Genomic DNA, 12,979 nt, shown 5'->3' on the forward strand with positions numbered 1-12,979 from the left:
AAAAGATTCACCCAGGGTTTCCTGCTTCTAGTTCTGTGTAATGTGTGGGACAGTCTGACAGGTTCTTAGGCACCGACAGATGCAGATAGATGCTGAGTTGAATTTAGAAAGCTACATGAGCTGGTTGGCTAGTTTCTTTTGTTTAGGTGATGCTTTCCTAAATCTTTATGCAACTCAGTGAGCGCATCTACACAAGATGCTTAATTTTGAATTAGTATAGTTTACTTCAAAGTAAGCATGTACATCTACACTGGAGAAAGCCAGAAGAAAATAGAGGCAAATACAGTAAAAGCTTTGTTATCCAGCACCCAATGGGGAATGGAGGGTGCCAGATAACAAAATATGCCAGATAATTGAGCAGCCTGAACAGGAGTCTTTGTCTGTTCGGGCCATCGCCTGTCCCACCGTGTCTGGGGTGTCGCCACTCCCGCTACATTGCCACCCCTCCCATGGGCCCCATAGGCCCCGTGGGACGGGGGTGGGACCCATGCAGGCTGCTATGTCCCAGGCCATGGGAGCTTGGCAGCACAGGCTGCTTTCCCCTGGGCCATGGGGGCTCTGCAAAACCAGAAGTGCCAGAGCATGCTGGCTTGTAAAGTGCTGGATAACTCAGCTGTTACTGTACAACCTTTAGTTTTATAGTTATAGTAAAGAGGTCTCAGCCCCACTGTGAAAGTCATACTTAAGCTTGTGCAGGAAACTGTAGTTTCATAGTTTCATAGCTAGTAGGGTCAGAAGTGACTTGAGCAGATCATCAAGTTCGACCCCTTGTCATGGCAGGAAAGAGTACTGGGGTCAAACGAACCCGGCACGGTGACTGCCAAGCCTTGTCTTAAAGACCCCTAGGGTAGGAGCCAGCACCACTTCACTTGGAAGTTGGTTCCAGATCATTAATATTTCAAAATGGCATCCCTCTTTCTTCCAAGGGACATACGACATGGTACCAGCTTGCATGTTATAATTCCACACCCAAGATTTGCACACACACTGACTGCCACCTGGTTGTTAACTTTGTATGAGCACAGTTTACTGTGAAGTAAACATGTGCGTTTACATGTGCACATACTTCTTAGCAGGAAGTCTCTCTAATCTTGAGTAAATTTGCTATGTGAAAATGCAGGTGTGATGGGCTAGCTGGCAGTGACCTAGCCCAGTGGTTTTGAAAGGGTAAATAATGATTGGAGGACTTGGGATTCCCTTTCCGCACCAATCAGGCCCCAGAGACTCACCCCCCCATGTCCTGATTGGCCCCATGGGTCACCTGGAGGGGGATAAAAGGGGCAGCATGGGCTGACTCAGGGGAGAGACCAGTGAGGGACAGCAAGGAAGGCGCTTCAGGGAGCTGGCAAGAGCTGAGCCAGTGGGGCAGGAGCAGGGCCCTGGAAAAGCCTGAAAGTGCAGGACCTGCAGGCAGAAGTGGGACCCTCAGCAGCGCAGCATGCAGCAGCAGGAGAGGCTCCCCTGCTACAGGAAGGATCTGAGCAGTGACCTGAGAGGTTCCCAGCTCTGCTTCCAGCTCCTCCAATCAGAGGCCAGGCAGCTTGATGTGAGGCCGGGGCTCCAGGAAGGTCAAGACCCCTAGCAGGCTGGAAATGTGCCACTAGTGGTAGCTGTGTGGCAGCATTCCTGTCTGCCATGTGGGCAATATGGGTTCAAGTGCTGGCTGAGGTGACTTGGGGTGAGTGAGATAACAAGAAGCAAGTCTTCTTGCAGTGGAAAGGGGCCATTGTGTTTTCTCCCCCTCCAGGTACCAAGGCACTATATTTCCTTGTCATTTGACATTTTGCATTTTGTGCCTTTTTATATTTCACCAACCCGTATTGTTTGTTATGCTGTTTGTGTTTTATATTTTGTTAACCCTGTTTTTTGTCAATGATTGTAAGTGTCTAACCTTTGTTGAATCCTGCCCCCTCGGGGCATTGTAGTGTCCACTATACCATCTGATTTATGCCTGTTATGTTCCCAGTATTAAAAGGTATATGGTCAAGTCACCATTGGTGGTCTGGCTCTGCTCTATAGGGGGAGGAGAGTCCCTACACCTCTCACAGCGCTTGTGCACCTGCTTTGATCCCTTCAGTTGGAGAGGGGGTACCTCTTGGAGTACTGTCCGGGTTACACAGGGAACAAATTTACTCAGGATTAGTAATGGTACCATATCACTTGCCGCATTGCCCATACTGGGCAAATTATTGGATGAGGCACAGGGTTAGAAAGCTGTAGCAGACTTAGGAATTGTTGTTCAGCATTTACACACTAGAAGGGAAGAGAAGCCACACTGTGGTAGCCAGGGTTATGTGCACCTGCTTTCTGTGTATATTAATGAGTGGGAGATGTTGCGCCCGAGGACCCGTGTACCCTTGACCTGCGAGCCTGGGTTGGCACGACTGGCTGGACGCGGGTAGAATACGGGGTTCATTCAGGTGGAAGAGCGAGAAGAGTCAGGGAATTAAAATGTGTTTTGGTTATATAGAAAAGTTTATTTTTACTTACACTACCAGAGAACTACTGGAGAACTACCGGAGAATGACTGGAGACTGTAGTGTAGGCAAGAATTTGTTGTTACGCAGTGAGGAAGAAGAAAAATTCTGTTCAGTTCCAGAAAAGTTCAGGAAAAGTTCAGTTCAGTCTGCAGATCAGTAACTACTCGATACAGGTTTTCAACAAAAGCGTACAAGTAAAATAAGCTTCTCGATGTAGGTTTTCAACACAGCTTACAAGTTTCTTCGGTTCAAAAACTTTCGTGCACGGACCGGTGAGAACGGACGAGTCGACTGTAATTCACCTGTAATCCGCCAGGTGGGGTAGAGGTCTGCGATTGGCCGGATCGCTGACTAAGTCTCCTGAGTGTGCATGCAGGTCTCCCCCCGAAGATGGGGATCCTTCTAAACTTATAGATTTTTAAGTGGCCAACCACAGCACACTAGGTGGGAATAATTAGGAGACTGCCAATTATGATTGTGAACAGACTTTCTTTGTCTACTCAGGTTTCATGCCAGAACGACTGCGCACGTACTCTACATTTAGGCTGGGGAGGGGGTTGGATACGGAGCTACGATGATGAAACATGTTATGTTAGCCTTTTGACCTTTCTCTTGCCATCGGCATCTGAAACCAAAGATTTTTCTTTGACAGGAGAGACTACAGATTTTGTGTAAAGAATGGGAGGGAAAAAGGGGAGGATAAAAGGGATCTGTAACAGTAAATGGCGTTGTTTCTTGCACATCTCTGTGAGGGCCTGCCCTTCTGTGTAATGGAGCTGATTCCAGTATATCCCACATACAAGCACCACACAAAGGTCTTTGAGAGTTTCAGGTCCTCTCCTCCCTTACCCTGAGCCCAGCTAAAAAGAACATTAATTTGTTACAGTACTGACAAAAAAGTGTACCTTGTTCAGTCGCAATATCGAGCACTCTGCTTTTTAGCTTTGAGGTCCTAGGTTCACTACCCATTTGGTCAACAAAGTTAAATATGGGAGGTAATGAGACGTCTGGGGGAAAAGTGCTGCACAGTCAACTGTGTTGTGTAGTGAAATCTCTTATAGGTCCGTTGGGCCCAGAGTAGCTGCTGACCACTGTGCCTTTCATTATTCTCAGGGATCCCTCTGAAGGCTTGTCATTTTAGGAAGAGTTCTGTTCTTTCCTGAAAGGATCCATATTTAGCCCCATCTTCTCCCTTTTTTTCTCCATTGAGTACCTGAAAGAATGCACTTATGGAAATCATGAAGCTTCTATATTTGTACCCTTAGTTGTACTTCTAAATTTAGAGAAGAGGCAAACTGCCTTTGTTGGCATATCGGGGAAAAAACTTTTTGCAAGACACCATTCAAGCCTTCATTTCTGCCATATTGATATGAGCTGGAGGGATTACACTGTGTTTGCAAAGTGAAGGAACATTCTGTAGAAAGGTATCAGTGTACTGAGCTGGGAATCAGGGCCCAGGATGTCATGTGCTGTCATACTGAGTCATGGCTTGTATGGAGGAACATTTATTTTTCAAATATCAGTGGAATCAATATCTCTCATTCATGTTCTTAGCGTTATTAAAATTCATGTAATAGCTATTGTCACAAAACCAAAGACACAGGCACAAGTGAGAAACATTCTTTTTTTGACATCAACAGTATTAAAGATGCTCTTTTTGCCTTTATTCCGTTTCTTTCTGTATCATCCTCTCCCAGAATCAGCAGGGGAAGCAACTCATAATCAAAGATGTGGGGTGGAAAATTTTCCAGTGCTTTATTTTTCCATGAGAAATTTTCCATTTCTAACAATTCATTGTTTCATTAGTAACAATGAATGGATGCCAATACAATATTAGGCAAGGTTGGCAGTTTCAAAGTTGTAATGAATGTTTTCAGGTGATTATCCCTAGGAAGTGTGTGACAGTACATATGTTTTATTGATTTGTAAACAGGAGGGTAATACGCCCACATAATAATCCAAACCAAAAATCAGGTTATGAATTCACCTAATCGGCTGTGGAGGTCAAATCAAAACTGAAGCTAAAATTCTTATTTCATCTCAGACTGCAAGTGAAAGCAAAACCAAAACTAAAACTGTGATTAATTTTTGTTTCACTTCCAGTTCAGCAAACACACAGAGCAGTGTCTCATTTCTTTTCCTGAGTTGGGGAAGTTGGGAATGTTTGCATAAGATCTGTAAATTTTTTAGTGCTTTTGGCTTGGAGTAGTCATAATCATGCCTAATCAGAAAAAAAGCAGTGTGTGGCATCATTATAGTGAAGTTCAAGCCACTGAAGGAAGGAAGAAATTTTGGGAGATGTAAATATTGCTGGCAGGAGTATGCTATTGCAAACAATGCAACAAAAATGAAGAAATATTTAATAACATGTAGAAACTGTCATAGTTTCATAGTTAGTAGGGTTGGAAGGGACCTGAGCAGATCATCAAGTCTGACCCCCTGCCATGGCAGAAAAGAGTACTGGGGTCAAACAACCCCAGCAAGGTGTTTGTCGAGCCTTGTCTTAAAGACCCCCAGGGTAGGAGCCAGCACCACTTTGCTTGGAAGTTGGTTCTAGATCCTAGCTGCCCTGACAGTGAAGTAGTGCCTCCTGATATCTAGTCTGAATCTACCCTCTGCCAGCTTGTGACCGTTATTTCTAGTCACTCCTGGTAGTGCTCGGAACATGGACTCCCCCAATGCCTGCTGGTCCCCTCTGACTAGTTTGTAACAGGCCACTAGATCCCCCTCAGCCTTCTCTTGTGGAGGCTGAACAGGTTCAGGTCGTAGCCTCTCCTCGTAGGGCCTGCCCTGCTGCCCCCTGATCATGCAAGTGGCCCTCCTCTGGACCCTCTCCATGTTGTCCACATCCCTCTTGAAGTGCGGCACCCAGAACTGGATGCGGTACTCTAGCTGTGGCCTGACCAGTGCCGCATAGAGGGGGAGGATCACCTCCTTGGACCTGCTTGAGATGCATCTGTGGATGCATTGACAAGGTGCCGTTGGCCTTCCTGACTGCATCTGCACACTGCTGGCCCATGTTCATTTTGGCATCGATGATGACTCCAAGATCCTTTTCTGCCTCTGCACTGACAAGAAGGGAGTTCCCCAGCCTGTAGATATGGTGCTGGTTCTTCCTCCCCAGGTGCATCACCTTGCACTTGTCAGTGTTGAATCCCATCCTATTCTCCTCCGCCCATCCCTGTAACCTGTCCAAGTCCGATTGCAGCCTATTCCTCCCTTCTAGCGTGCCCACATCTTAGTGTCATCAGCAAATTTGACAGGATGCTTTTTACCCCCTCATCCAAGTCTCTGATGAAGATGTTGAACAGTGCAGGCCTGAGGACCAAGCCCTCGGGGACCTCACTGCCCACATCCCTCCAGGTCGAAAATGACCCATCCACCACCACTCTCTGGGTGCGGCCCTCCAGCCAGTTGGCGACCCATTGGACTGTGTAGGTGTCGACACCACAGTCCCCCAGTTTTTTAATGAGAATGGGGTGAGAGACATTGTCGAAGACCTTCCTAAAGTCCAGAAAGACTACATCCACTGTGACGCCTGAGAGAGTACAAGCTACATACAGAAAGCTAATATAATGTAGTGGTGGAACAACATCGTTTGAGGAAAGTCTACTTCAGGAATCCTATGCAAGTAAATAAATTAATATGGTAAACAACACATAGTATAGATTGGCATCTATATTGTTTTAAACCATTATAATTTTAAAAGTTGTTAATGCAACTCTGGACTACAAATTATTTATTTAAAATATTTGTATCCTGCTTTTTTGCTTGCACTAAGCACCCAAAGTGGCTTAGGCTTAACAATATTTAAAAAAGGAATTACTTAATAAATAGTTAACTATTTCAGTGCAACAGAGCGAGCTTAGTCCTCTGGCTGATGGCAGAGGCCAGACTATATGTCCCTTTGGCTCTGCAGTCCCAGGGCAACTGAGCAGCAAGTTGAGCAGCAGAGTGCTCTTTCTGGCAGGGAGAGGGGAAGCAAGCTCCCTGCCACTCCTCCTTCTCCTTCTGATGGATGAGGCCAGACTAGAATAGGCTAAACTAAAAATATTTCCCCCCGTTTGTTGCAAGAACTTGGTAGCTTGAGTGAAATAGCAGATTTGCAAAAAATGGAAAATGAAAATGTTGAGCTGCCAGATCTGGGGGAAGAAGAAGCAGGATCCTCGCTTTCAAGATCACTGTCACCAGATATGCAATCCATCATGTTCAAGATGGTTAAGCTTTTTATCAAGTTTTCTGGACAAAATGTCAAAAGAAGATCAAGAAAAAGCAGATAAGACATTAGCTCAAGCTATATTTGTAATGGCACACCTCTTTCCATAACTGAAAATTAATACTGGAAGGAACATTACAAACTAATTCACCTATCATATAAGTTACCATCACATTATTGCTTATTGCATTCTCTCTTAGATAGAGAATATGACAGAGTTCAAACAATGGTTATTCAAAGGATTGGTCAAGCAGAATCACTGATTCTGATGTCAGATGGATGGACTGATATACAAGAAAATCCTTTATTGAACATTAAGTTAGCAACACCTGAACCAATATTCCTGAAAGCAGTTGCTACCAAATCTTCTCAACATACAGGTGAATACATAACCAAATTACTGAGTGAAGAGACTGAAAGTGCAGGTCCCTCCAGGGTACAACTCCTTGTAACTGATCATGTGAGTAACATGAAAGTTGCATGGCAAATATTAAAGGCAAAGTATCCTCATTTAATAGTATTTGGTGGTCTTGCTCATGGGTTGAAACTTCTGGCAAAGGACATAGAAAGTGTGAATACAATGAAGACAATATTGGCAAGCTGCAAAGTGATTGTGAAGGTATTCAACAATCAGCATGTTGCTAACCAGACTTCGTAGCTGAGACCCATATAGTTTCTCCTGGCAATAAAAGTGCACTTTTTTCCCCCACTTCTCTTTTTGCAGTTTCGTCAAAGTGTTTACATAGCTTGCTGTGCACAAAGAACTGCTAGCAGTGTGCTTCAATAGATGACACAATATCCCAGATTATTCCTGTGAACATTCAGAAGCCGATTCTTGACAACAATGTGTCTGGGTTTGAGTTCAAGGACCATTCAATTTGCTACTACCAGTTTCAGTGGCTATCAAGAAACTTGAAGGAGATACACCAAGCCTTTCAAATATTCCAGAAATATTCAGACAACTGAATGAAAATCTAATTGAGCTTTGGCCTTCATCTCTATCCAAAAAAGTAGTAGTAGTAGAAAAACAAATGTTTACTAAGAGATCTGAGTTTTGCTCTCATCCAGTTCATCTAGCAGCAAACTCACTTAGTTCATCTGGCACTGCCTGACCTTAATGCTCTTTCCCGCCCAGGGCAGAGTGTTGGACTCAATGACCTACTGAGGTCCATTCCAACCCTAACATCTATGAATCAAACCTTTTGGATCCTCAACACCAAGGACAACATTTATCAGAAGATGAATTATCTACTGCTCTCGATACAATTATGGAAGTAGCTAAGAATGTCCCCAACACCGATGAAATAGTCATGATGACAGACATTGCTGAGTACCGCACAAAAGAAAAACTTTGGAGCAAAGACATCATTTGGCAGGCAGACAAAGAAGAGGAACAGATTAACAAATGAATGCACTGCTAAGCTTGTTTCTATTTCTCAAAATCTCTTGCTTCTGGAGAATCAGTCAGAAGCAGAATTAGTGAACAAGATGCAGTATGATGATAAATTGCCTTTCCCCATAAACTCATTGGTAAAACTATCATTTAGCAAAAGAGAATGTGTTTCAAGTAGTTCTGAATCAGATTTGCCTCAATCGGATGCTGAAATGGAACTAATAGGCGGTGCAGGTGATTCTACAGATAGTGACAGTGAAACTGGAAGTGCCGCAATGACCTCAGTGGAAGAGAATTAAATTCTCTTGAAGTAGATGAGTGGATAACCACAGCATATCATGTATGGTTGTGTGGGTGTGCTAAAATTAGTGTGTCAACAGGTTTCAGTGCCTTCGTTATTTTACTTAAATCTAAACAAACTATGTAAGGGAAGTACATGCTATTGTGTATTGTCTTTATATTTTTACAAGTATTCCAATCAAAATAATTTCTTTCCACATAAAGCTTTGAATTTGTTTGAATATAACATTTAAACCATATTAAGTGTGCTGTATTTAATTTGAATCAGATATTTCAGTCAAAAATCTTGTTGCTATTGGGACAGAATATTAACATGGGGGGACTTTTTTAGGTTTTTTTTCCCCTAATAAAGCCAAATAAACATGTTAAATCAGATCATGCTCCATTTAGGGCACTGGAAATTTTTTTGGAAACATTTCAGATTCAACATTTTCCATAAAAACCTACATCTCTGCTCACAATGCATTATCTACATTTTCCTGAGAGAGGTTTATGGTACGGCTGGGTAAAGCTGGGAGAATGTGTTATGTTTAATATCATTGAGGTATCAAAAATGCATCTAGTTCTACACCAAAGCCTAGTCAAAGTTTGAAAAAACATGTGTACCTCTCTAGAAGCTACACCTGGGCTGGTTTCAAATAGTACACTGAGAAAGCGTGTTGAAGTTATGTGGTCTCAAGAGTAACGCCGTCTGGGGAAGGCATACTAGAGTGAACTGCAGCTCAGCAGTGGAGTCTGTTCCCAGCGGTCCAAAAATTCCATTGCATGAATAACCCAACATTTCTTTATTTAAGTTGATAAAATAACCCCTTAGTCAAGGTTATATATGGACTCACATTTAGTTTTAATAACTTTATTATACCGGAGTATAATACTCTATATTCTACTATACTGTATATAGCATTACATTATTCATTTCAACAAGAGCTCAGCAATAAAGACACTTTCTAGTTGACTTTGACACACTTCATAATTGTGGAGAGAAATCCCTGTTCTCTCTCTTGGATCCCCCATTTAAGAACAAAAACAATGACATGAGGAAATAATAGCTGAGAAATCATGCACAAGTCCATCTAAGCAAACATTTCCTGCCCCACCATGCATCCATTTTCATAAGCACTCCAAAATACCTGTTTTGAAGAAAAAAAAGCCCACTGACTGATGGGGGGGGGGTTCATTTAAGACCCATAGATGAGGTCTCTGCCCACAGAATATTAGAGATTCCTGGTAATCTATCAAAGAGTTGGGTCTGGTATTGATTGTATAAGGAAGGTGGTTAATGAGCAGTGATAGTTTTTAGGTCTTCATGATCTATTAGTTCCAGGGGTTAGCATGGTTAGGCTGCACCAGTTTCTGGAAGCAATAACACATTAGGAAAATATGTGACTAGCATCCCATTCAGGCACCTTTGATTGTGGAAGAGTATTTACCAATTACACACTTATAGGTGGATTGATAGGGGAGAATATGAAAAGTCCTCAGTGACGAAAGAACAGGTCAGGGACTGGTTAGAAAAGCTGGACGTGTACAAGTCCCTGGGGCTGGATGCAATGCATCTGAGGGTGCTGAGGGAGTTGGCTGAAGTGACTGCACAGCTGCTGGCCATTATCTTTGAAAACTCATGGCAATCAGGGGAGGTCCTAGACAATTGGAAAAGGGCAAAAATAGTGTCCATCTTTATGAACAGGAAGAAGGAAGATCCAGAGAACTACAGACCAGTCAGCCTCACCTCAGTCTCCAGAAAAATCATGGAGCAGATCCTCAAAGAAACCATTTCTAAGTACTTGGAGGAGAAGAAGATGATTAGGATTTGGCAAAGGCAAGTAAGTCATGCCTGACCAACCTGATTGCCTTCTATGATGAGATAACTGGCTCCGTGGATGTGGGGAAAGCAGTGGACATAACATACCTTGAATTTAGCAAGGATTTTGGTACTGTCTCCCACAGCATTCTTGCAAGCAAGCTGAAGAAGTATGGGTTGGATGAATGGACTATGAGGTGGATAGAAAGCTGGCTGGATTGTTGGGCTTAGCAGGTAGTAATGAATAGCTCAATGTCTAGCTGGCAGCTGGTATCAAGTGGAGTTCCCCAGGGGTTGGTCCTGGGGCTGGTTTTGTTTAATGTGCTCATCAATGACCTGGAAGATGGCATAGAGTGCACCCTCAGCAAGTTTGTGGATGACACCAAGCTGGGGGAAGTAGTAGATACACTGGAGGGTAGGGCTAGGATTCAGAGTGATTTAGACAAATTGGAGGATTGGGCCAAAAGAAATCTCATGAATTTCAATAAGTAGAAGTGCAAATTCCTGCACTTAGGACAGAATAATCCCATGCACTGCTACAGCCTGGGGGCTGACTGGTTAAGCAGCAGCTCTGCAGCAAAAGACCTAGAGGTTACAGTGGAAAATCAGATGGATATGAGACAGCAGTGCGCCCTTGTTGCCAAAAATGCCAACAGCATACTGGGCTGCATTAGTGGGAGGGTTGCCAGGTGATCTAGGGTAGTAATTATTCTGCTCTATTCTGTACTGGTGAGGCCACATCTGGAGTACTGTGAGAAGTTTTGTACCCCCCACTGCAGAAAGGATGTGGACAAGTTGGAGAGAGTTTATTGGACAGCAACAAAAATGGTTATGGGGCACATGACTTATGAGGAGCAGCTGAGGAAACTGGGTTTATTTAGTCTGGAGAAGAGATGATCAAGAGGGGATTTGATAGCAGCCTTCAGCTACCTGAAGGGTGGTTACCAAGAGGATGGAGCTAGACTCTTCTTAGTGTTGACAGATGACAGAAGAAGGAGCAATGGTCTCAAGTTGCAGCAAGGGAGGTTTATGTTGGATATTAGGAAAAATGTTCTCACTAGCAGGGTAGTGAAGTGCTGGAACTGGTTCCCCAGAGAGGTTGTGGTTGTTTCCACCCTTGGAAGTTTTTAAGGCCCAGCTCAAAAAAGCCCTGGCTGGAATGATCTAGTTGGGGATGGTCCTGCTTTGAGCACGGAGTTGGACTAGATGTGACCTCCTGAGGTCCCTTCCAGCCCTCATTTTCTATGATTCTATGATTTAGTGTGGACATTAGCACAAGTGCACAATGAAGTATTATCTTAAGTCACTGGAGGAAGGGCACTTGGCAAAGAATGGTCGAGTACTTTGTCACCAAGCTCTTTTGAGATGGGAAAGAGGGTATAAACTTCTAAGTATAGACAGTCTGATTGCAGTTAAGATGATTTAAATGTACAGGAACCTTACTTAAGTAGAGACGGTCTGGATTGTATACTGCTTTATTGTGGTGAATATAACTACCAGTTATATTTATGTATGCACAAAAGATAGTTAAATGACAATTATGAGAAAAAGATGGACGCTTTTTTCCCAGTGCATAATATGCAGCCAATAACTTTCCCAAGGGCAGCTTTGATCTCCTTGTTCCTCATGTTGTAGATGACAGGATTCACCAGTGGTGGTACTGTGGCATAAAGAACAGCTACTATGAGATCCAGAGCTGATGGGGTGCTGGAAGGAGTTCTTAAGTAGGCACAACAGCCAGTGAGAAAAAACAATGAGACCACAATGAGGTGAGGAACACAGGTGGAGAAGGCTTTATGCCGGCCCTCTTCTGAGGGGATTCTTAGTACTGCAGTAAAGATCTGAACATATGATACAACGATGAAAACAAAACAGCTTAAATATAAGAACAGACCAAAGAAAAGTATCCTCACCTCACTGAGATATGAGTCAGAGCAGGAGATTTGGAGCAGCTGGGGGATATCACAGAAAAACTTGTTGATGATGTTGGAGTGGCAGAAAGGTAACCGAAAAGTGTTACCAGTGTGCAGTGCAGAATAAAGAATGGCACTGACCCATGCACTGACTGCCATCTGGACACAAGCACTCCTGTTCATAATGGTCTCATAGTGCAGTGGTTTGCAGATGGCAATGTATCGATCATAAGCCATGATGGTGAGGAAGGCAAAGTTGGCTGTAGCAAAGAAAAAGAAGAGGAAAACTTGGGCAACACATCCAGCATAGGAAATCAACCTGGTGTTCCACAGGGAATTAGCCATGGATTTGGGGACAGTGACGGAGATGGTTCCCAGGTCGAGGATGGACAAATTCATGAGGAAGAAGTACATGGGAGTGTGAAGGTGGTGGTCGAGGGCTACCACCATGATAACGAGGAGATTCCCTATGAGAGCTGCCAGGTACGCTGCTAGAAAGATGGCAAAGTGTAAAAGCTGCAGCTCCCGGTTGTCAGAAAATTCCAGGAGGAGGAACTCAGTTACAGTGGTTTGGTTGGACATTGCCTTTTTCAATCCATTGTGTGATGCCTGCGGAGGAAAGAACAAGGGCAGTGGTCAGGATCAGATAAACAAAGGTCAATGACTCTAATTCTGCTTTCAAAAACCTCTAAGAAATGCACTTTCATATCTACACAGTGCCTAATTTTTAATAAAAAATATTTTTAGATTGAAATTTTTTATTTTTTAAAACATTTAACGTTTTTCTATGGGAGGTATTTGCATTTGAAAGGAATATTTTGATTTCTACACCAAACTGAGCAGCAGCATTATTCAGTAAGAATTATTAGACACATC

At 43.3% G+C, this 12,979-nt stretch overlaps 2 protein-coding genes across 3 annotated transcripts in view; one reads left to right on the forward strand and one right to left on the reverse strand.

Annotated features, from left to right (window-relative positions):
- LOC149862590 (olfactory receptor 14A16-like) overlaps positions 1-12,979 on the forward strand; it is a 131,204-nt gene that overhangs the window by 75,957 nt on the left and 42,268 nt on the right. The gene's annotated exons all lie outside the window — the stretch shown is intronic.
- On the reverse strand, positions 11,729-12,685 carry LOC149862594 (olfactory receptor 14A16-like). The gene has a single exon (XM_090051206.1). The coding sequence runs from the start codon at positions 12,683-12,685 to the stop codon at positions 11,729-11,731; it is 957 nt and encodes a 318-aa protein (XP_089907332.1).

The sequence above is a fragment of the Crocodylus siamensis genome, chromosome 6, assembly GCF_052110815.1.
Source record: "Crocodylus siamensis isolate JL-2025a chromosome 6, ASM5211081v1, whole genome shotgun sequence".
In the NCBI taxonomy this organism is placed as follows: Eukaryota; Metazoa; Chordata; order Crocodylia; family Crocodylidae; genus Crocodylus; species Crocodylus siamensis.

Excerpts from the sequence above, each read along its gene's own strand:
- LOC149862594 (XM_090051206.1), bottom strand. The coding sequence starts at position 12,685 with ATGTCCAACCAAACCACTGTAACTGAGTTCCTCCTCCTGGAATTTTCT.